General features: G+C 25.3%; 3 protein-coding genes across 9 annotated transcripts in view; 1 reads left to right on the forward strand and 2 right to left on the reverse strand.

Annotated features, from left to right (window-relative positions):
* LOC127291016 (heterogeneous nuclear ribonucleoprotein L) overlaps nt 1-8,121 on the forward strand; it is an 83,425-nt gene extending 75,304 nt beyond the window's left edge. For 2 of the 3 annotated variants that reach the window (XM_051319899.1, XM_051319901.1), the window contains exons 7-11: nt 5,193-5,285; nt 5,746-6,059; nt 6,200-6,423; nt 6,551-6,810; nt 7,390-8,121. In XM_051319899.1, coding sequence (XP_051175856.1) covers nt 5,193-5,285; nt 5,746-6,059; nt 6,200-6,423; nt 6,551-6,810; nt 7,390-7,529 — 1,031 coding nt within the window. In that variant the 3' untranslated portion in view covers nt 7,530-8,121. The remainder of the gene's footprint in view (nt 1-5,192; nt 5,286-5,745; nt 6,060-6,199; nt 6,424-6,550; nt 6,811-7,389) is intronic. The other variant, XM_051319900.1, reaches the window with a different exon arrangement.
* The window catches only part of LOC127291026 (39S ribosomal protein L34, mitochondrial), a 456,612-nt gene that overhangs the window by 340,965 nt on the left and 91,866 nt on the right, over nt 1-23,781 (reverse strand). The gene's annotated exons all lie outside the window — the stretch shown is intronic.
* The window catches only part of LOC127291007 (protein stum), a 39,909-nt gene continuing 24,583 nt past the window's right edge, over nt 8,456-23,781 (reverse strand). For all 4 annotated transcript variants that reach the window (XM_051319886.1, XM_051319885.1, XM_051319887.1 and 1 more), the window contains 5 exons: nt 17,970-18,221; nt 17,364-17,598; nt 17,128-17,254; nt 16,653-16,847; nt 8,456-16,479 (listed from right to left, as the gene is read on the reverse strand). In XM_051319886.1, coding sequence (XP_051175843.1) covers nt 16,352-16,479; nt 16,653-16,847; nt 17,128-17,254; nt 17,364-17,598; nt 17,970-18,221 — 937 coding nt within the window. In that variant the 3' untranslated portion in view covers nt 8,456-16,351. The remainder of the gene's footprint in view (nt 16,480-16,652; nt 16,848-17,127; nt 17,255-17,363; nt 17,599-17,969; nt 18,222-23,781) is intronic.

Raw genomic sequence — 23,781 nt, forward strand, 5'->3', positions numbered from 1 at the left:
TTTTGGAATAAGAAAATAGAAAAAATGAAAATAAAACAAAAAAAAGTGAATATAAAAATAATGAATTAAAAATTGATTGAAAAATTTATTTTATATAGAAAATAAATGAGTAGATATATTCTGTATTGAAAATAGAATCAAACAAATATCTTTTTGAGTTTTTCAATTTCTTCGTTCAATGTAGCATTGCCCTTGTTTACCGTAACCAATCGATTAGATCGACTTCTAAGTAAACCTGGCATTGCCAACTATAACGGTAATTGGTTGGATGCTTCACTTCTTTTTTTTTTTTTTTTTTCTTTTTTTTTTAACCAAACACAAATCGACGTCCCAGAAGTTGTATATAAAAAAAAAACATAATAATTTTCTTTTAGGGTGAACAGCGGCAAACAGACCTGAAAATCTTTTTCTTTTGTTATTTGTGGCACAGATTTCTCATTTTTCCTGGAAAATCTCAATTTCTTTAATATTTTTTAAATTATATCTTTTTAAATAACAAAATGGAAAAAAATTGTCATTCTGTAATATTAAAATAGTTTTTATAGTAGAAGTTTAATAGCTTTAGCCATTTTTTTCTATTAAAGTAATTTTAATTAGATCATTCATTTACTAAAATAATTTTAAAATATTAATAATAATTTATTTAATAATTTAAATAATAATTATTTAGATGGAAATAGATTGAGAATGAAATAATTCATAGAATCTGTGACACTTGATATTAATTTTTTTTCGCGCTAAATATAAGCCAAATAACAATAATAATAATTATAATAATAATAATAATAATAATAATTACAATGCGATTTAGTGAAATGTAACTTACGTGATATAAATTTTCAATAGAGATTCTATTTAAATTCTCTTACCGTGATACATTCGATTATTTCAAAATTAAACTAGTTGGAAAATTACAATAATCAAATTAATCAACTTTATCAAAAGCATTATCAAACGCGATAAAAAAAATTATTTAATTTTCTAATATTTTAAGATTTTTTTTTTATATATTTAAATGTGAATATATAATTTCCCCTTTTTTTGGAACATATATAATTTTTCCCTTAGAATATAATTTAAATAATATCATTTGAGTAGAATTTTATTCATTTAATATATCTATAAAAAGAAAAACAATGAATATTATATATTTGAATCACAAATGAAAAAGTTAAATTTTAATCTAGTCACGTTTGAGAAAATGTTTCCATCTCCCCTGAGAGATATTCGACATGAAAATTATACAAACTTTTCAAAGAATGTATATATATACACAGTTTCAGTAAGCGAACGATTTTACAATTTAAGACGTGGAAAATTGATTAAAAGTCCAGAGAATTTTTGCTTAAATGATAAAATATTTTTTATTTGAATTATAATCAAGAGGTAACTGATATTTTTTTTATAAAAATATTTTACATATTTTTTATTTTGAATAAATGAATTTTATTAATATTATTATATTTTTTAGAAATATTTGTAAAATACATTTATTGAAATTTTTATATTTAAAAATTTATCACCACATATAATATGCGAAAGAAAAAGAGTTTTTCCCAAGACATTTTCTTTTTGCATTTATAGGTACTGGATAAATTATATAGTTCGAGGAAGATGATCAAAGACATTGTACATCAAATTTGTATTAACGTTGTATTTCAAACAAAAGCCTTGATATAGGCGTCAAAGGGAATGATGTATTATCGGATATAATGCCATGGTGTCCTTGTATTATTGTTCCTCTCAGGTTCTGAATCAGATTCCGCTATAACCGGTAAATAGGCTCTTAAGTCTATTCTCCATTAATTATTCTTCATTGTTCATATATTTAGTGATGAACAATATTCATCCGATTATTAATTCACACCCATCGAGTGACAATTTCTTCTTTTTTTTCTATTATTTGAAATAATTATATTTTTTCAGTTTCTACTAAAATTAAATTTTTAATTTATAATTAAATAAATTAAATTTTTTAAAATATTATTTTTCTCTTAGAAATTTTCTTCTATTTTTAGTTTTGAATAAATTATTTTTAACAAATTATGATACGCTTTTTAAAGAATCATTGTAATTGACATTGATGTAATTAATTTAATTTCAATTCACTTTTAAAAGATTCTAAATATAGAGACTCGGAAAAATAGCATTTTTTTTGAAGAATTGATTTTATATTCTCGCTTATCAAATGTTTAAAAAAAGGAATATTAAGGGCATGTGTGATGTGATGTTAAAAATAAAAATTATAAAGAGAAAATTTTCTGCATAGAGAGTTAATGTGATTTTCTTAATTTGATAATGTCCTTACATATGTAACACAGTTTTTAAGCTTCTTGTAAGGGAAATATTTAATTGGCTTATTTTTGTGTTTTTATAATTTATTTGCTAAATAAAATATTTATAATTTATATTTCGATTTCAATACAATTTTTCTTTTTAGTAGAATTCGATTTTTTTTACTTCCTTACCAAATGAAGTATTTTATAATGTAACTTTTTTTTTATCCTTGCATTATTAGGTATACGATTTGTCTAAGAATTTTTATTTCCACCATAAAACTACAGAATAAAATTTATTTTTCACAAATAAGAAATTTAAATTCGTTTTTTATCTCTTCTTCTTTTTTTTATATCTTTCATGGCACTTTTTAGAAATAAAACCCATTTTCTATCTTATTTCAAGCTTTTTATGACAATAATTAATTTTAACTTTTTTTTCATTGACATTCGATATTTCGTATTTTAATAGACATAGATTTAAATTAAACACGAATTTGAGGGTGTAATAAAAATTTTAATTACTCTTTTTGTCATTAAAAAGAAGGAATTTTTCTAAAAAAAATATATTTTTATTTATTCTTTTTTTTTTGCTCCAAAATCTGCTTTTGATGAAATTGATTGTGTGTGTGTAAATATTTGAAACTCGAAATTTGAAATATTGAAGAGAATTTAAAAAAAAAAAAAACAAAAAAATTATTGTGTGGTTGAACCATCGAAATATATATACACATACAGAAACTGCAGATTCTAGTGTTATGCACTCTCTATATAGCTTATGGGGTGCGCGGTGGTAGTCTGCGTGGCGACTCTGGAGGTCGATACAGCCCAGTTCTATAGCCATCAACCATCTCTCTTTCTCTCTCTCTCTCTCTCTCTCTCTCTCTCTCTCTCTCTCTCTCTCTCTCTCTCTCTCTCTCTCTCTCTCTCTCTCTCACTGTGACTCTCGTGAGAATCAAGAATTTACGACTTTCTCCAACTGATATAATAGCTCAAATAAAAAGCTTCAAATAACGTCTCTTGAGTGTCAATTTTCAATTCATAATAACCGAGAGACAGAGAAAACCAACCGTTTATGAATGGCGAGAGTAGCTACCCACGTACTCTTCAAATTTATAGTGGCGCAATTTTCTCGATGATTCTTTTCTCTCTAAAAAATCGATATTGATTTTCACAAACATATATATATATATATATAAATAATGTTCATTCATGAAAGCCCATATATAAAAACGATTTTATAATTCTATTTCCAATTTGAGAATGTGATTTTTTTGAAACGATAATTTATTTTATAAAGTAATTTTTTATGACGATTTTTTTTCAACTTAAAGAATCGAAAATAAATTAGTTATTTTGACAATAGTAACTATTCTAAAATTTAATTGTTAAAGAATAAAAAGTAGTCGAAAAATTTTATTAAAGTTTTTAAAATTTGATTTTTTTTTAAATTTTAAATGCAAATTTAAAGGAATTTTATTTCAAAAGCGAAAGAAAAATCGTATATTGACAGTTAATTCTTAAAAGTGTTGATTTATCGCATTTTTTTAAAATACTTTTTAGCTGACAATTTTTTTTTTTGTTTTGCTAAAAATATCGAAAAATAAATAAACACATAAAAATTGAACGACTTTCAGGTTGAAATACTGTAAATTATAGAGTCTTCATTTTTTTTTAAAGTTGGTGATTTATTTGCTGCTTTTTCCATGATTTTGTACTAACATTTTTTCTTTCTATAAAAATAGTAGGAAAAAAAAAATGAAAATGAGTACAAAAACCAAATTACAGTAATTTAGTTTATAAAATTCTATTCTAAAGTGGGCAAATTTAAATTTAAATTAACGTCAAATTACAGTATTTTAATTTATAAAATTCTATTCTAAAGTTGGGAAAATTTTTAAATAGTTCTTTACATAAAAATAATTCAATAAAATAGTAGATTAATTTATCATTAATTAGAACATATTAATTATTTTCTGAATTAGGTACAATTTAATTAAATCACATTTTTAATGATTCACGATATTTGATTTAAAAAAATTAATTTTTTATTTGAAAAAAAAGTATTTTTTGAGATTGAGTTTCCAATTTGTTGGAAATTTGATATTTCTGACAAAAAAAAAAGATTTTTGATAATTAAAAACTGGATTCAATTGAAGTGAATCAATATTGTCAATATATGCGATTGTAAAAATGACGTAATTTTTTATGCTTTCTCGACATTTTCAAAGTGAACCGTCAAATATCGACATTTTAGCAAGAAATTCACGATTCTATAACGCTGTTAGAGAGAGAGAGAAAGAGAGAGAGGAGTTGACCAATTTGAGTGCTGCTAAAATTGACTGTCGAAATGACCAAGTGACTTTATATGTAATACTTCTCGCGATTGATTAACGGACTGTTTCGAAACATGTCACAATCTGCAAAGCAACATATTTATTACCACAAGTTTCAAAATTAGAAGAGAAGCCAGAAGTTCTAATTTGCTTTTCTCAAATAATACACACGTTTAAATTTGGAAAATTTTTTTACAAAGTTTTAATTTTCCATAAAATAGAACGAGAAAAATTTCTTTAAAAATATTAATTCGAGGAATAGAAATTGCAATTTATGAAAATCGTATTTCTTCCATTTCTTTTAATAAAAAGCATCGTTTTTCTTATACTTTAACAAAAAATTGTAAATTTATTATTGTAACAAAAAAAAAACAGTGCTTTCTCAACACATTTTGTTATATTAAAATAGATAATGTCAAGAAACTTTCCACTTGGAAATTTTCTGCTGAAAATTATTTCTTTAATTAAACATAGAGAACTTTGCCTTTTAGCAAAAGGAAACTTCGTTGTTATGATAATAATTATAATTATAATAATAATAAGAATAATTATAACAATGTTGAAATGCTTTTTGTTCTAGGATCAAGCACGCATAAAAATGACGCAACGGGAAATGGAAGACCAGCTCCTCTTTTAGCAGAGCCTAGGTATGGAGCAGCACCACAACCATATGGTAAGAATTAATTATTTTTTTCAATAAAAAAAAAAAAATTCCATTTCTAAAAATTTTGTCTCCAATCTTGGAGAAAATTGTATTTATAAATTATTCTTCAATAAAGAAATTGCCTCGGGAGAGTAAAAACATTTCGTTATTTAGACTGGCCAATTATTTTTTCAAGACTGTTAATGAAACTCAGCTTTTTCCTTTAGGCGAGGGAGCTTCCTTCTCTAAGTTAATTAAAACTTTGCAACTTTGAAATCTGTCCAATAAAAAATTAACTTTGCAACATCATTCGTTTGGAATTCACATTTCGATCCAAGGAAAAACAATGCTTTATTCGTATAAAAAACGGAATTACAAAAAAAAAAAATTTCATTCATTTTAAAAATTTGTGAAATAAAAAAAAATTAATTAATTGAAATTTAAAATAAAATTTTATTAACAGTACAGTATTTATTAATTCTGAATTTAGGTTTACGTGTTCCAGGGTCTACGCCACAAGTTACGTTTCCCCCAGGCGCAGGACATGATCGTTATGAAGAGACTTTCAATGGTCCAACGACATACGCGGAACCATACGTTGAACGATATGGACTTAAAAGTGATTTTGGTAGTCGAGAACCATTACATCCCACACCACCTCGGCCGGGTTATGTGCCAACTTTGGGCCAAACACCACCAACAAGTACACAAGGTTCCGTAATGATGGTTTACGGATTACAACCCGACAAAGTTAACACCGACAAACTTTTCAATCTTTTCTGTCTCTATGGAAATGTCACAAAGGTATGTAAAAAAACTATAATTCTCACAAAATTTCCTTTGATTTAAAAAAACATTTTCAAAATATTCAATTTCATGAATTCTATTAATATTGATTAATTAATTTTTTTAATTAATTTTTTGTTTTCATTGTCTGTTTGCAGGTGAAATTCTTAAAAACAAAGGAAGGTTGCGCGATGATCCAAATGGGAGACAGCATAGCTGTTGAAAGATGTCTGCAGAATCTGAACAATGTCACAATTGGTACAGATGGCAAACTTCAACTAGGATTCTCGAAGCAAGCTTTCCTTTCGGACGTCACAAACCCTTATATTTTACCAGACAAGACAGCCAGTTTCAAGGACTTCACAGGCAGCAAGAACAACAGGCAAGTTTGTTCAATTACTCCAATTTCGATTTTTCATTTTCTTCTTTGGAATTTTTTTCTCTCTTATTATCACTAATTTTAATTTTTTAAAGAAAATAAATGAAAATTTAATTTTTTGTTTGTACAGGTTTTTGAATCCAGCGATGGCCAATAAAAATAGAATACAACCACCATCGAAGATTGTTCATTTCTTCAATACACCACCTGATCTAAATGAAGAGACTGTAAATCGTGTCTTTGTGGAACGAGGCATAGAAGCACCGACAACAGTCAAGCTATTTCCTCTAAAATCTGAACGGTCGTCGTCCGGTCTTATTGAATTCAGTAGTGTCGGTGTTGCGGTAGCTGCCATAATGGAGTGCAATCACACCGCCCTCGAGAATAGCAGTAAGTTGCCATTGTTTACATTACTTCTCTTTCTCTCTTTCTATATATGCATAATCCAAAGTTGGAAACAATGCCAACTATATTTGTCCCTCTTTATTAATATTATTATTTTTAAATTCTTCAAAAGAAATTTTCATCTTCATTTAAATTTGTTTTTTTAATGAAAAAAATAAAAAGAAAATTCATGACAAATATTATAAATATTTCTTGAAATTTATTATATGAATGTTTATTAAAATATCTACGTCTGTTGCTGAAAAGAATTTCATTTTTCTCTCTAAAAAGTTTATGTCTTTGCTGAAGACATTTTTTTCATATAGTTGTAGTTTATGTTTGCAATAAAAATTTTCATTTTCTTGGCTTAGATTCTCTTATTTTTTTAAGGATAAATTTCATTTTCAAAATTTTTAGATTAGAAAAATAATTAAAAATGAAATCTAATTTTCTATAAAAAATTTTCTGATTTATTTTTCCATTGGAATTTTTATTCTATTTATTGTTTTATTATTAATTTGTGAATTTTAAAAATTTAATTTTGTCAAAAAAAATTAATTCGACAAATTCATTTTGTTTTTTCAGATGGTAAATTCCCCTACATAATGAAACTTTGTTTCTCATCGTCGCGCACCATACCGACGAGTTTTCCACCAAGCAGTGGAAGTGCGTCAAGTAATTCCGCCGGAAATGGCCACGCCAAAATGCAGCAAGACTCGGAATAGAACGGCGAGGCCCAGGGCCAGCGTCAGCGTCAACGCCAGCGCCCCTCTCTCGCCCTGCACCAGCTCTGTGCCCCGACGAGTAGCACGGCCCTGCATCAAGCCACGGCGATTACGCTGTCCCCGGTTATGCCTCCCGTGCCTCCACCACTTCCTCCCACGTGTCTCTTGATTGCAACTCCAACTCTCTATCCAACGGTGCAACCGCCACCACCCCCGCCTCTTCCAACATTTTGGCACTATTAGAAATAATTTCAAAATTCTCTCTCCCCAAAAACAAAAAAAAAAAAAAATAACAAGTTCCCATATTTTTTAATTCAAGTCAAAAAGAAAATGGAAATCTACTGGACCAAGCTGAAATCCCCTGACGATTTGGACAAGGATGATTCCCAGCTTCAAAACAAAATGATAAGTCAAGATTTTGCTTTTTTTCTCTATTTCTGGGGACAATTTACAAAAAAAACCAATATTCCCAATGAATGACTTTTACCAATATGACAATGAAAGCTACGTTTGTAAAATTGAGTAAAAATCCACATTTTTCTCCTGTTTCAAATATATAAATCTTTGTACAAAGTATCATTATTGACAATTTTTTAGCGCAACTCTTCAAATCCAATTTTTTAAACTGACCTAGAAAGGGGAAGGATTGTAACTCAATTCTGCAAACATAGTTTCAAAAATTCTTCTTTTTGGAGTCGTTGGCCGACGCACGATGACTCTAAAAAAAAAATAGACGAGAGAAATCTAATATTTAGCAGAGTTTACGACATACCAAAACTCCGATTATCGCCAATACATATCAGTTGCAAAAAATTGTCCGCAGCTCAGCAAATTTATAATCTAGGGAGGGATAGAAAAAAAAGAGAGAGAGAGAAAGAGTAAGCACAAGAAAACGTAGGATTCTTGCATATCATTTTATTTTCAAACATTCATCGTCCTGCATGTGTTATAATGAACTCTCGATAAATAATTAAGTAAACTCCACAATTAGAACAAATTCGAATATATATATATATATTATTATATATTTCCTGCGAAATATTCGAATCATAATTTTTTGTTACGTATTCGAATATTTAAAAGAAAAAAACTATTCAAATGTAAAATTGAATAATCAAATTTTTTTCCTCTTTTTTAAAAATTTTTAGCGAATCGACTTTTTTTTTAGAAGGGGGGGAAAAAAGAAAATCTTAGGAATTGTATCGATATCGATGAAATTGGTACGTCATCTAGACTGCTATTTATATATAAATATATAAAAAAAAAAAAAATAAAAAAGATTTACGAATGAGAAAAAAAAAGTAATAAAATCGAATTTGTCGGAAACTCCGAAGCTGTAGTGTTCAGGGTGCGACGAATCGGTACTTATAAAGAGAACAAGTTTCCTACTCGTTCAAAAAAATCAGTTTCGAGAACTGTGAATTGAATTTTATATACAAAAAAAAAAAAAAAAATGAACAATGTCGATGATCCAATATATATTAGTGTTCTTCGGCAATATTTTGTCAGGCCGAGGGATGTTTTATATAAGAAAAGGTTTTAGATCTCTGAAAATTACGAAGTGAACCAAATGATTAAAATAAAAAAAAAAGAAAGACTTGGCCATACGTATAATAAGAGGTTTTTTTTTTTTTCGAGGGAAATAATTATTTGAAACCCTCAAAGTGCGCGAGAAATATCCGCCAACGTCCATTGATTGCAAGAGCGAGAGAGAGAAAATGAGAAAAAGAGAGAAAGAAAGAAAGAGTGAAAGAGAAATTAATTGAAATATTAAACTTAAATAAGAAAAAAAAAAAATTTATATTCGAGGCAATATTTGTTACAATGCAACTAGAAAATAAGTTCTACATTTCTTAGAAGCTTATTACATAAAAAAAAAATTAATGTTGGCGAAGAGATTTTATCGAAAAATGAATGATTCATCTTTTGCATCGATGTATAGGCGGATGTCTTTCGATTATTCGATTTTTCCATCCTCTCGCGTTTATCGAGGATTTTTAGCCTAACGAGGCACTAACTAGCAGTTTCACATTAATTCACCTTGCGACGTAACAATTTCAATTTCCAATTTTTATTATTTCTACATATATATATATAGTACACACAAACGCAGTTTGCTTTTATGATGCCGTTACAAAGTTTTCAAAGCGGGGCATGTGAACCGTCATTAACTTTAATGGTCATTTTCAAAATTTCCAAAGTCATTTTACATTCAAATGAGTTTTGGAAAATATTCATTTATTCATTAACTATATTGCTCGAACAATAAATTTTAGCCTGATTTAATATTTTTATTCTATTATGTTTTTATAAAAAAAAAAAAATATACAGATAGAAAGCAAATTTTTTTTTTTATTCGAAAATATTTAATTCGATTCTAAAATAAAACTTTTTACAAATATAATAAAAAGTCAAGATCGTATAATATTTAATTTAAATTAAATTAAAAGAATGTTTTTTAAAACCTAATGTGCTAAAAAAGAAATTTTAGCAAAGAAATATTTTATAAACAAATTTTTAAAAAATAGAAATATTATTGTTCGTTTTTGTTTATTATGTTCGATTTCGTTGACTCAAATTAAAAAAAAAATCAGAAAATACGGTGGAATGCCTTGTTTTGAAAAAAAATGTTTCTTCTTCTTGTTTTTATTATCATTATTACCTATTTTTATTATAAATGGAATTAAGTTTATTTAGATTAACTTTATCAAATGACTATGAATTTCGTTTAGCGAGCAGAACTTTTAAGAACTAAGACATAGCGTTTAAGGTTTTTTTTTGGGACTGGCGTAATTCATATCATAAAAAAATTTTTTTTTAAATATATTTGTGATTTTCGGAGTACAGCGATTCAATCACGAGAGTATCGTACTTGTCAATTTTATCTCAAAAAAAGAATACATTGAAATTTCCAATTAAGACTCAAAAAAAAGAGAACAGGACGCTTTTAAACTCATTTAATTACCTCGAAAAAAAAAACTTTTTGAAAATTTATTTTTAAAGCTTAAACTACATGGAAAAAAGTTTAAAGGATCTCTAAAAATAAAGCATCGAAATATATTTGAAAAGCTCGAAAACCGAAAAAAAGCTTTGGAAATTAATTGAATTGAATTACGATACCTTCATGATTAAAATCGCTCTCCAACGTGATGTACTCTAGGTACATAATATAAATAAACAGCGTTAAATTAGTAAAAAGAAAAAAAAAAAGAAAATAGAAAAAAAAAACGTGAAAAAAGTTCGCATGTCAGCTTATTTTCTGAGACTTTACCATTTTATCCATTATCCATGGTAAAGTAAAAAAAAAAAAATAAAAAAATGGTAGTGTACATGACAACGAAGATTGATAAGTTGGGCTGCACATTTTAAATTGAGCAACGGACTAAACTAAAACGAAAAAAAAAACAAGTTTTCATGTTCCAAATCACGACAATGAGTCTTTACATTTAACCCTTTGTACTCATTCACTGAAAGAGAGTAACAAAGTCTGATGAAAAAAAAACAAACAAACAAACTAAATAAATAAACAAAAAAAAAAAAATGATGAGCGAATTAATGAAATGAGATTTTTCAAGGATTGGGGAGAGAAAGACTATATAGAAAAGAAAGAGAGAAAGGAGAAAGAGAAAAATGTGTATTTATCTCGTTTTTAAAGCCTTCTCGAAAAAAGGGGTTCAATAATTGTCAATTTGATTATTAATTCGAAGGGTTAAATTTAAAGTATCTAATTTATAGCATGCATCAGAAGATGTGAATATTTTTAACTGACTTACATTAACTAACATTTATAAACGACCAGCGCATCACATTTGTAATAAATTCCATTTATATAAATATCAATTTCATTGTATAACGATTTCATTCGCTGTACCAATTTCAATTCATTGTAATAATCTATTTTCAGAAAAAAAAAAATATGTATAATTTCATAAAACTGAAAGCACAGAAATGAAAAAAAAAAAAAAAATTATATATAAATATATATATATTATATATACACATATTACGAGCAAAAAAATTAATTTGCCGTAAGACTTTTTGATTTTCTGATGCATGAATTTTACTATGTACAAAATCAAATTGTAATTGTAGTAGTTAGACTCTTTAGTGATACAGTATTCTGAATAGAGTATATATTACATATTATAAATATATGATTATAAATATTATAGCGTGGCATAAAAGGCGGAAAGAAATAATATTTATGCCGATTGTACATCAAACTCGAGGTTGTTAATGAAAAAAAAACCTAAATCTGTGTCGATAATTAATTGTAAAAGCTAACAAAAAAGAAAAAAAATTTCTTTAAATCATTCTATAACATATCTTCCCACCCCCCTTCGCCCCCCACCCATCTATGTGTATATATTTGCAAAAAAAAAAAAAAGAAGAAAAGAAACGCATGAAACTATGACTTCATTCGATTCTGTAATAATATTCTAAGATTTATTATTTATGGTTCCAATTTTCAAAAAATTCGGAACATTTAGAATTATATTGAACGGTGATTAATTTTTAAGGCATTAGGATAATGTCTGTAGTTAGGTAGATTAGTAGACAGTAGCTACATATCGTTAATATTATTAATTGTTAGTATTTGCGAAAAAAAAAAGGGTATTACTGTCAGTGCGCTTTGCTTTCTTTTGTATTCCCCCATCAATTTACCATTCTCAGGGAATTTTAATTAATTAATTATTATTAAATTATAATTATTTATGAAATTATCTATTTAATTTTTCAATTTTTATTGAAACTGATAAGAAAAAAATTATTAAATAAAATTTAAAAAAATTTTATCTTCGAATTAAAAAAAGATTTTGTTGAGAAATTTTTATTTTCTGCATAATATATATATATATTTGATTATTTACAAAATAAAGCAAAGCGCAACAGCTATTAGCGATCCCAAGTATTACCGGTGAGAGATACCTGTTTAACATATCAGGTTGTAGGCATCCCAAGACACTATGTGTCATATCAATGTCTCTAGCATTATTCATAATTAAATTTCCCCAAGTAAATTTCCAAGTTTATTCGAAGAAGCAAAACAAAAAAACAAAAATAAAAAAAAATTGTATAGAAATGTGTCTCCTTACGATTTCACTTTTTGCCAGATTATAATATCCCTATATTATTGTACGTCTGAGCCGAAAAGGGTCTCTTAAGCTCTTGTCTTCCCATCGCTGCGTCAAAAGACAAATTAGTTATAAATAAGGTTTGTTGACTGTATGCATTATACTTTAAAGATTTCCGAAAGTCTCGTGTTGCAAAACAGTCTAGCAATGAATCACTAAAAAAAACAAAATCCTGAGAAAAAATAATAGTAAAAAAATTAAAATCTCGGAATGTTAATTTAGAAAAAAAAAAAAAAAATAGTGAAGCATTGACAGTCTGTTATGTCGCAGAGCACAAGTAACTAAATGTATTTTAAGGACTCTAATAGATTTAAAAAAAAAATCTAGTAACACGATCGCAGACACGATTGAAATGCAGGTCACAGTGAGAAAAAGAAAAAAAAAACACACACATCGACACAATTACTCTTAAATAATGTAATATGTGTATTATACTGAATGTCGTACGCTGTAATGTTGTTTAAAGAGTTATTTGCGAGTCAATTATCTGTGCCTAGCAGCCCTGCGCACCCTACCAATTGTACCATCGTTTAAATGAAAAAAAAAAAAAATTTAACAAACAAAAAAAAAGACAACAGACGATTATTATCGAAAAAATAAAGAAAAAAAAAAAAAATAATTAAGAACAACATGAGGCGTGTATTTCGCAAATTTGCACCCTGTATACATAGTTCGCACAATACGTTCCTATTTTGGAAAATAAAAATTTTTTTTTTCTTTTTTGAATTTGCCAAGAAAAATAATGTATATCTTATTATACTGATTAGACGACTATAATTGACATGAAATACAAAATATTAAAATTGGCTTCTTGAATTCTGTTCACTATTGGAATCCACGCACTCTATTGTTATATATAATATGTATATGAAAAAAATCATTATTTCTTACTTTGAAAATAATCGAGAAAAAAAATTTCCCAAAAACACAAATCGAAACTTAAAACATGCGCAACTTGAAAAAAAACATACATGCGAAACTTATATTTATATCTATATAAAAAAAGAAACTAGCAAAAAAAAAAAAACATCCGAAACATTCGAAACCAATAACAAATAACATTTAATACTTGAAACTAATAAAATAGGACATTTACAAACTAATTGAAAAAAAAAAATATTCAAAACAATGAAACATGTAAAATGATAATTGACAAAATTAAAAAAAAAAAATACAATTTTGGAAACGATTCGCAAAGGACACTGAACAACAAAACGGTATAAATTATATATTATCATAAACATATATACAGTTACAGACTATAGTTTTAGAGAAAATAAAAAAAAACAAAAGAAGTAAAAATGGAAAAATTCACACCGAAAATGTGTTTTGTAAACGATAAATCATGCAAAATGTAGCTCGCAAATTCGTCACACACTGAACTCAACAGCATCATGAACCACATACATTGATACAAAACTAACTCTCGTCACAATCAAAGCACTATATATATATATATAGGATAAACACAATTACTTAGTATGCTTTTCAATGAACGAGGCGCTTGTGCGAATGACTGAGTGTTTGTTTCGCCAGTTTCTGTTTTCGCAATATTGCGTAGATGTCTTTTTAATTGATTTGAAATAGCTGCTATATATCCATTTCTTTCATATTGAAAAAAACACACACACACACAATTATTTAGATTCATAAACTCATTTTGCTTAACAAAAAAAAACATGCCTTTTATATTATTGCTTGCTTGTTAATATTTTTATCAATTTTCTTTTAGGTCTTAAAAGATTTTTTTTTCTTCTTTCAATTGTCAATTATTTCATTTATTATTAGTTATACGTTTATTTTGAATCACTTGTTAATTAAAATAAAAATATTTTCATTTTAATTTCAATTTTTGTTATTTTATTATCGATAATATTTATGCGCTGAATCTTTAAAAAAAAAAAAATTCATTCGCTTTTTTAATTTTGCAATTAGCTATCATCGATAATAATTCTTTTTCTGATACTTCGAAGTCATCGTTATTTTTACAACTTCAATAAGTTATTCGATTGTCATTGTTATTTTCGATATTTGATCATTGAAGAAACAAATCAAAGAGATGAATATCACACAAGTGTATTGATGTATAGAGAACAATGAGCAAAGGGATGAAAGTTAATGTCAGTTTTTAAATATGCTGAAAGAGAGAAAGGAATATTTACACAACTAACCCCTTTAAAAAAAAAAAAAAAAGTCTCTGGTAAAAGACATATTAAAAAATAAAAATAAATAATAATAAATAAAAGTTGCTGTATAGTAATCGCCATCGTTTTAGTAATGTAGAAATAATTCTTTAGATTTATTTTAATTCTTATAATTATTATAATGGAAATATTATAAGTTTATTATGAACAGTATCACAAATACACACATTGTAACACTTAATTATATAATAACAAATATTTACTTGTGCATATTTACATAATTGTGGAGTCACATCATTAAAACATATACTACTCAAAAATATGTATTCAATATGTCAAAAAAGACTCAATTCATTGACACCCACACCAAAAAAAAAAAAAATTCATATACCTACTCCATACTTTAAAAAAAACCTCATTTAAAACTCAAAACAAAACTACTTAAAGGATCGAAAATATCTTTATATTTTTCAAATATCTTCAAACTTTAAGTTAAATAATTATTTTTGTAATATTTTTCTTATGAAACTATTAACTATGAACAAATAGTATTTTTTTTTTAATTTTTCACTACTAAATTATTAATTTTTAAGAGATTATTAGATTTATTTTTTTTAAATAAAACAAAAACTTTTTTATTCACTTTCTGATATATTTTCAAAACAGGAAATAAGGATGCTTTTTTTGTTGGATTCCATAATTTTGCAAATTAATTTTTTTTTTTGAACAATTAAATAATATTATATATATATATAAAAATAAGTGTAAATCAGTCAATTACAATGGAAACAATTTTTCTGGTATATATTTATGACCATAAATAAACAATTTTTAGAAAGTAAATAAATAGAGAATAATATTTCAAGATTCTTTTCTCTACAAGAATAAAAAGGTAATTATTTAATAAGACTATTACTTTTTTTCAAATTGGAAAAGCTTGGAAAATAATTAAAGCTCATATTTTGTAAAAACTGGTTATATTTCTTAATATTTATTTACAGCTACATAAACAATATATGTATATATAATTATAATAATTTATCAATGCAAAAATATGAAATACATAATAAGATGCCTTTCCAAAGTACATTACCAGATTGAATCGTCAGTCGTTAAACATTTATAATTACCATCTCTCCTTATAAAATATAATATACTATTTTGTTTATATAAATATATATATAAATTAATTATTTTTTTTTTTATAAAATATTGAAAGCACTTTTCCCCATTAAAAATTAATTATCTCTTTCCCATTTTTCTTACATTAAAAAGTAAATTTTTTTTCCTCTCAAAATAAAAGAATAAAAATAAATAAATAACTCAGGAACATAATTGATAATTTCGTCAAAAAGATAAAGAACTTTGGAAAGACGAAACATGCAAATATGCTTTCATTGAAAGCAGTTCCTGAATGTTATTTTCAATGTTCACTTTACAGTGAATCTCATTTAATTATGAAATTTGAAACTTTCAAGTTCGTTGGACCGGAAGATGCGTTTACTATATGAATTTAATAGCAATTAGCATGCAAGGAAGAAGTTTATCGTGCCCTTTCAATGCCACGCAAAGCTTGACTCGGTACTCCTGGCGGTAATGCTACAGGTTCACCAGCCCTCGCTTCCAGATCTCCACTCGCAGCTTCCGAGTCTCTGAAGCGCTTATATTTCCCTAATAAAATACATCAAGTTCCTTTTTACAAAATTTTACTAATAATTTACTGGCAAAAAAATTCTACTTTTAGTTTTATTATAAAGTAAATAATAATAATTTTTAATTAATTTAATTATTATTAATTAATTAATAAAAATGAGTTTATTGTTATAATTAAAATAAAAACTCACTGGCAAGACGAATCATTGTGACTCCCCACCAAATGCTCCAACCCCATCCAACAAGACAAAACAATATTGTAAAAAGTTGACCAACACCCACGAATAAATTCACAATAAAAGCGCCAAACCTTGCTTTTCCACTTGCGACTGGAGAAAATCTTGGTTGTCCAACGCAAAGATTGAATAATCCACTCCAAAAGGTTCCTATTAAATTAAATTTTATTACTACTAAAAAAGAGACAATTTTTCTTTTCTAAAATATAGCATTGATTCAAGAAAACCATATTTGATCCAATTTTTTTAATTTAAGGAAAACTTTAACATTTTCTTTGATTAAATATTGAATCAAATACGGACTGATTGAATACTATTTTTTCCAATGTAGAAAGTTACTTTTTTCTTTTTGATAAGGATTATTTTTTCCTATTAATTTATTCATCTAAAATTTTTTTTTTTAGTAAATAATAATAATTCTAGGACATACCTGATCCAGGTATTAAAAGATTCCAAACAAAACAAAACCATGCGAGGGGGATAGGAAGACAAGGAATCGCCCCACGCATTAATGAATTGTGTTCCACCAAAACATCGGGAAGTTTAGGCCTTAATTCCTAAAAATAAGATATAAAATTTTTAAAAAATGTAAATTTTTTTTGAAATAAATATTTTTTTTGAAATAAATATTTTTTTTAAATAAATATTTTTTTTTGAAATAAATACCTCTGAAACGGGAGGCGCTACGACACTTGTAATACTGTGCTTGGCACGTATACTTTTTCTCCGTTGTGAATTATTAGTAGTATTATTATTATTAGAACGTTTACATTTGCAATTGGCAAATAATCTTCTACATAAGGCACCAAATCGACGTTCAGGTGGACAACAAGGTTTACTTTCGGCAGGCGCTACTCTCGCTTTTCTCATACACCATTTTCTTTCTTTCCAACGAGGGCATCTAAAAAATTTTCAACGTTTTTCAATTAACAAAAAAATTATTTATTTTCATTTTAATTACAATAATAATTTCAATAACAATAATTACAATATATAATAATTACTACCGTCAATTATTTTTATTATTAAGAAATTTTAATTTGAAAATTATTATCTGAGTGAAAAAAATAAATTTTACTACTGAATAATTTTTTTTTTTTTTAATAATAAAGAGAATCCAAAATTATATTATAATACAAATTAACGTAAATAAAAAATTTCTGTTTTTAATTTTCTTAAAATTAAATAATAAAAAGTAAAAATTAATTAAGAATAAAAATTAAAAATGAATTAATAATAAAAAAATAATAAGTAAAAATGAATTATATTTACCTGCAAGCAGCTTTGAGCCTCGACCATTTTCCCGGACCTTTATCCTCATTCCCCCGGGGAGTTGGTGTTAATTCAGCTTTTGAAATTGTTCTCAATTGCTTTCTGGGCCACAATTTACCCTTGGGATGATCCCTACGACATGCGAGACACTTCATTCCTGGCCAACACTTGCAATAGCGTCCCAAGGATTTTTTCCAACGGGTCGCTAATTTTTCCTTTCCTCCTTCAATATTATCAGATGCCGTCAATACACTGAAATCGAATAAGGTGTGTTCAATAAGCTCTTAGTGTTATTAAAAAAAAAGGCACCTTGATATTTATTGATCTTTATGCCAAATTAATGATAATAGGTCTATATCGCAAATGCCCCACAGGTTCCGTTTAAAAAAAAAAAAAAAAAAAAAATTAAAACGAAAAATCCATATGACTCGTTTGATTAATAGTCCAGTGGCCATAAATAAAAGCGGCTTTTGATTCAAGGAAGTTATACACAAATAAATTGTGATTTTACATTTTTTTTTTGTTTCCGAAAAACAAAATTTTTAATATTAGAGTAATTAATTATTAATATTATAAATAATAATTTACACTAAAAAAAATTCTATTTACCTGAATAAATAATTTTTTGAAAAAATTTTTTCAAATAAAAATGACTAATATTTTTTTAATTTAAAAAGCAAATAATGATTTTTTTATATCAAATACAACTTTTTTTTTTGTTTCCAAAAACAAAATTTTTAATATTAGAGTAATTAATTATTAATATTATAAATAATATAATAAATAATAATTTACACTAAAAAAAAATTCTATTTACCTGAATAAATAATTTTTTGAAAAAAATTTTTCAAACAAAAATGATTTTAATTTAAAAAGCAAATAATGATTTTTTTATATCAAATATCATTTCTCCGAAAATAGAAAAAATTACAAAAATTATTTTTCAATAAATGATAAAATATCGAATTTGAAGAAAAAAAATAATTAATCGAAAAAAGTGACTTTTTCTAAATTCGTGGGAGTGAAACTATATACATACAGATGATTTTCGATCCTTTTGCCTATGTGTGCGAATTCATCATTCAAGTATGTCTGCCAGACGTGGTTGACTTCACCCATTTTTTTTTTTTTTTCTTCAATTAATTTGTTTTAGTCACCTATGAAATTATATACGACAATACGAACTCCGAAAGAATTTTTCACGTCACTTGTATTTAAAATTTTGAAAATTTTTAAACTTGCCAGGTGATAATATAAATAATTGAATTTGCTTCATGATTTTTATGATGAATTCTAATTGTGGATAATATATAGATGAAGAAAATGTTTTTTTATTAAAAAAGAATTTTTTTAAAAGAAATTTTTTTTTTAAAGTAGTGTAACTCGCGATGCGTGATTCAATCTTGAGTGGTGCGCCTACATTAAATTATATTTTTCAACGTCTCTCATACATAATAAAAAAAAAAAAAAACACCTTCGTGTTATAATTTTACTGCGCAAGTCAGAAATTATAACGGTTTTTATAATATTGCAGGAACTTTTTAACAATACTAACACCCCCTCATCATTATCGTCAACGGTGTACTTTACAATTTAAAGTTACTTTTGATAAAAATCAAAAATATACAGGTTTAATTTTTATCATGCGACATGGGAATTATATAGACCCGTTAATTACATTTTCTATATATATATTTTTTCAACATATTTTCTATATATATATATACACTTGTATTTTTATAAATGTGTAATTTTTTTATGTGTCAGGATTTAATATAAAAAATCAATTCAGATATTTTATTACAATTGCGCATGAAATTTCTTTATATATGAAGCGGGGAACAAATAAAATAAAAAGTAGCAAAAGTGGTAAAAAAAATAATAATAGGAATATTAATTTTTTGAAATTTTTTTCTATCAATTGGTTCGAATCAAATTATTCGCATCTGGAAAATAGATCTTTCTTTTTCTGTATTAAATTTTTTTTCAAAATTTGAAAATTAAATTCTCTTTTTCAAACAAAAATAATAATTCCTCTTTTTTTGTTTTTGATAAAAATTACTACGTCCATTACATTAATTGCAGGAGATTTGAATTTTAGATTCAAATTTTAAGTGCCGTTTGTTTAAAAAATCATAAAGATTTACAACAGGTACTTAAAATGGTGCAAAGCATTACAAGAATAATAATTTTTTGTTGCGCATAATTTGAAAGTTATAATTTCCTACAAGTACAAGGCATAAAAGGAATTAATGTAATTCTATTAATTAAAAAATTGTTTGAATAGATTTAGTTTAAAAATCGAAAATTTTCATCAACATTTAATAAAGTAGATGAAATTATTAAATTATTATATTATTATATTAATTATTAAACATATTATTTAATTTATTATTAAATTAATTATATTTAATTATCAAATTAATTATTTAATTAATTAAATAATTAAATAATTAAATAATTAATTAATAATTATTAATTATTTAATAAATTGTTTAATTAATTTTTAAAATATTTTACAATAACGTAAAAACAAATTGTAAAATTTTTCTTTCGATAATATATAAAAAAAAAAAAATTATAAATTCAAATTAATTCCTAGAGAATTTCTGCATAATCGATTTCTCGTCGTTTTGTATACACCTCTGCAGTTTAAGAACAATCTAACAAATTTTGTGTGAAAAAAAAAATATTCGGAACAATAAATTGTGTAATTCTTAACCAGGCATTGTTAATTAATAAACTAGGCCCTGATTAGGATTAATCTTGTCCAGAATAATTTGGAGGCGCTAATATCGACTTTCATTTCAAGGACCTAATCAGAGCCGCATATTTGAAAAATTCAGCGTGCAATGTGAAATAAATTACGAATAATGAAGCCAAATGTCTATATATATTAATAAAACAAAAATACAAAAAGCGCTAAATTTGAATAAGAAATTTTCACCAATTTTAAGTACATTTCTATATTTTTCTACTTTTGGTGAAAAATAAAAAAAAAAGTTCGAAATTTTTAAATATGAAAAAAATTTGGGTTAAGTGCAAAAATTAAAATTTTCTCAACAAAAGAATGTTTCAACAAATACCTTTATACGGTTGCTTTTTATATTGTTGAAATATGTCCGAAAAATGAATATTTATAATAATGATAATAATAATAATAATAATAATAGTAATAATAAAAGGGGGGGAATTTTCACGTGACAAAAAAATACAATAACTTTTTGTTTCTTTGGCTGTCGAGGGGAAAATGATCAGCCGCAGGAGTAAGAAAGTGACCATCGGCGAAGTAGTACTTAAAGATTGCAGTGAAACCAAGTCACCGGTTGGTCAGTTTCAGGGGAGACGAAGGGAGAGAAAGAGAAAGAGAGAGAGAGAGAGCGAGTGAAAAGTGGTCACGCAAAGATTTTAACCCCCCTTTATGCATGCTAAGTTTTCACTTCAATCGATATTATACAAGTTCTTTACCTTAGTATCGCACCCACTCAAAAGAGGCAAATTAAATCCTCCCGAGAATATAATAATAATAATAAAAGCAAACAATTCTGTACTTTAAAAAGATTTCGATAATTTATTACTCACAAAAACATTTTTGTTATTATTGATTTTAGAGAAGAAAAAAAAATACTAATTTCACGACTAATTTTCCACTATATATATATATATATATAGAAAAAATGGTTGAACAAATTTTTCACTTGCCCCAAATAAATACGAATTGACTCAAAGAATAATTATATTTAAAATAATAAAATAATAAAATAATAAAATAAATAAAATAATTTATTTAAATTAAAATTTTTTTTTAAATCAAATTTCATTGAAACTTTAAAATTTTCTCTAAGGATTTTTTTTTGTAAAAATGCATTAAAAAAGAAAATATTAATATATTTTTGCACGATATGTAATAGTAAATAGAAGAAGAAAAAAATTACTTAATTTAAACTAAAATGATATATTCTAAACCGTATAGGCCAAAGAGAATTGCATACTACTGTAATGTCTGACTAATAATAGTTTATACTACTGCGGATTTTACTTCGACGTAAAAACTACTTATAACTAAGCAAAAATACAAAAAATTCAAACTCTATTATATTATAATATTAAAACTATTATCCAAAATTACATATTATAAAATTATATTTTAAATAATAAATATAATTACTATTAAATATTGAAACTAATTAAAAATTAAAGAAACAATTTTGTTTTTAATTATTAATAAAAAATAGCTATAAAAAATAATTTTCAAATTTTAAATTAAATAAAATAAACATGGTATCACTTTTGAATTTAAAATACTTTAAAGCCCTCATTTTGGAAGCTTTCAAAACAAGTTGTTTCCAATTTAAAGAATTTAGTTACGATATTGACAATCGGATTAAATTAAAATCCCAACGTCCATGTTCATATTAAATTGAATCTTTTTTTTATTAAAAAAAAAGAAATTTTTTTTTAAATAACAATAACAAAATAATAATAATAATAAAATAATTTCAATAAAAATACGTATTATATAATAATTAATTTAAAAAAAGAATAAATATTTAGTAATTTTTTTTTTATAAAAATGTTTAAAAAATATTATTTCCTAATATATATATATATATTGATATGGCAGCCGGGAATCATAAATTCTACATGATCGATGTCGAAATTTTAAATAAAGATATTTAATCTCTTTTACATAAATCCATTATTAGTCCATAATATAGTGTTAGTTCGTTATGCTAACTCTATTATTCACAAAATGCCAACGATGAATCAAGCGTCATGTATTATGAAAATAAAATTACTTTATCACTTGTTACATGTCACACGATAATTATCCATTTTCTAATCAAAATCTAATTTTTATTTATACATAACATACATAATAAAAAATATAATCAAAATTTCAAAAAAAAAATTCAATTTAATTTCAATCGAATCATTTTAAATTAAAACATTAATAATACTGAATCAGACTCTAAATAATTATTTTCAAATTAAAATCTCTTATTAATAATAATTATTATTAATTGTAGTAATTATTGTATATTGTAATTATTATATTGCAATTACTGTAATTATTATTAATTGTAGTAATTATTATCTATTGTAATTATCGTAATTATTATTATTATTATTATTTTTGTATAGGTAAAATATATGATAAATAAAAAATAAAAAATTGTTTAATCTTTTAAAATAAAAATCTCAAAAAGAAAAATATTTAGAAGATAAATATAGAATTAATTTATAGAATTATAGAAAAATATAGAAAATTATAGAAAAAATATTTAATTGTCTAATTAAATAATAATAAAAGGGAGAAAATATGAAAAATTAATTCTGGCATTAAGGAATTATATACTGGGAAATTTAATGAATCGATTATATGAAATTATCATTAATGAAATGAAGGGTGGATTGGAGGAGGTAGGGGAATGGGGGACTTTAGTAAGTGACCTAGGATGAAAGGAGAGACGTTAAACATCAATTGTGAGTAACTAAATTTTAAGGTCTATATATATATGAAGGTGCATGGGTAACTATAAGCAAACTGAGTGAAATAGTATCGACCTTGGCCGCACGCGAATGGACTTGGGTCATTTTATTCTTTTGTATTTTTTTTTTTTTTTTTTTTTTATTTTTGTTTGAGAGCTCAAAAATTTTATCTTCTATTTGCTTTATACACGACAAAAAAATTCTTCTTGCGCAAATAGAAAATTTTTTTTTTTTATTAAATTCTAATTTTTCTTTCTTACTTTTAATACAAAAAAAAATTATTTATTTATTTATTATTACATATGAAATTATTTTATTT

Source organism: Leptopilina boulardi, unplaced genomic scaffold (assembly GCF_019393585.1).
Source record: "Leptopilina boulardi isolate dan_hultmark-lab unplaced genomic scaffold, ZJU_Lbou_2.1 LbouV2_123, whole genome shotgun sequence".
NCBI classification, from domain to species: Eukaryota; Metazoa; Arthropoda; class Insecta; order Hymenoptera; family Figitidae; genus Leptopilina; species Leptopilina boulardi.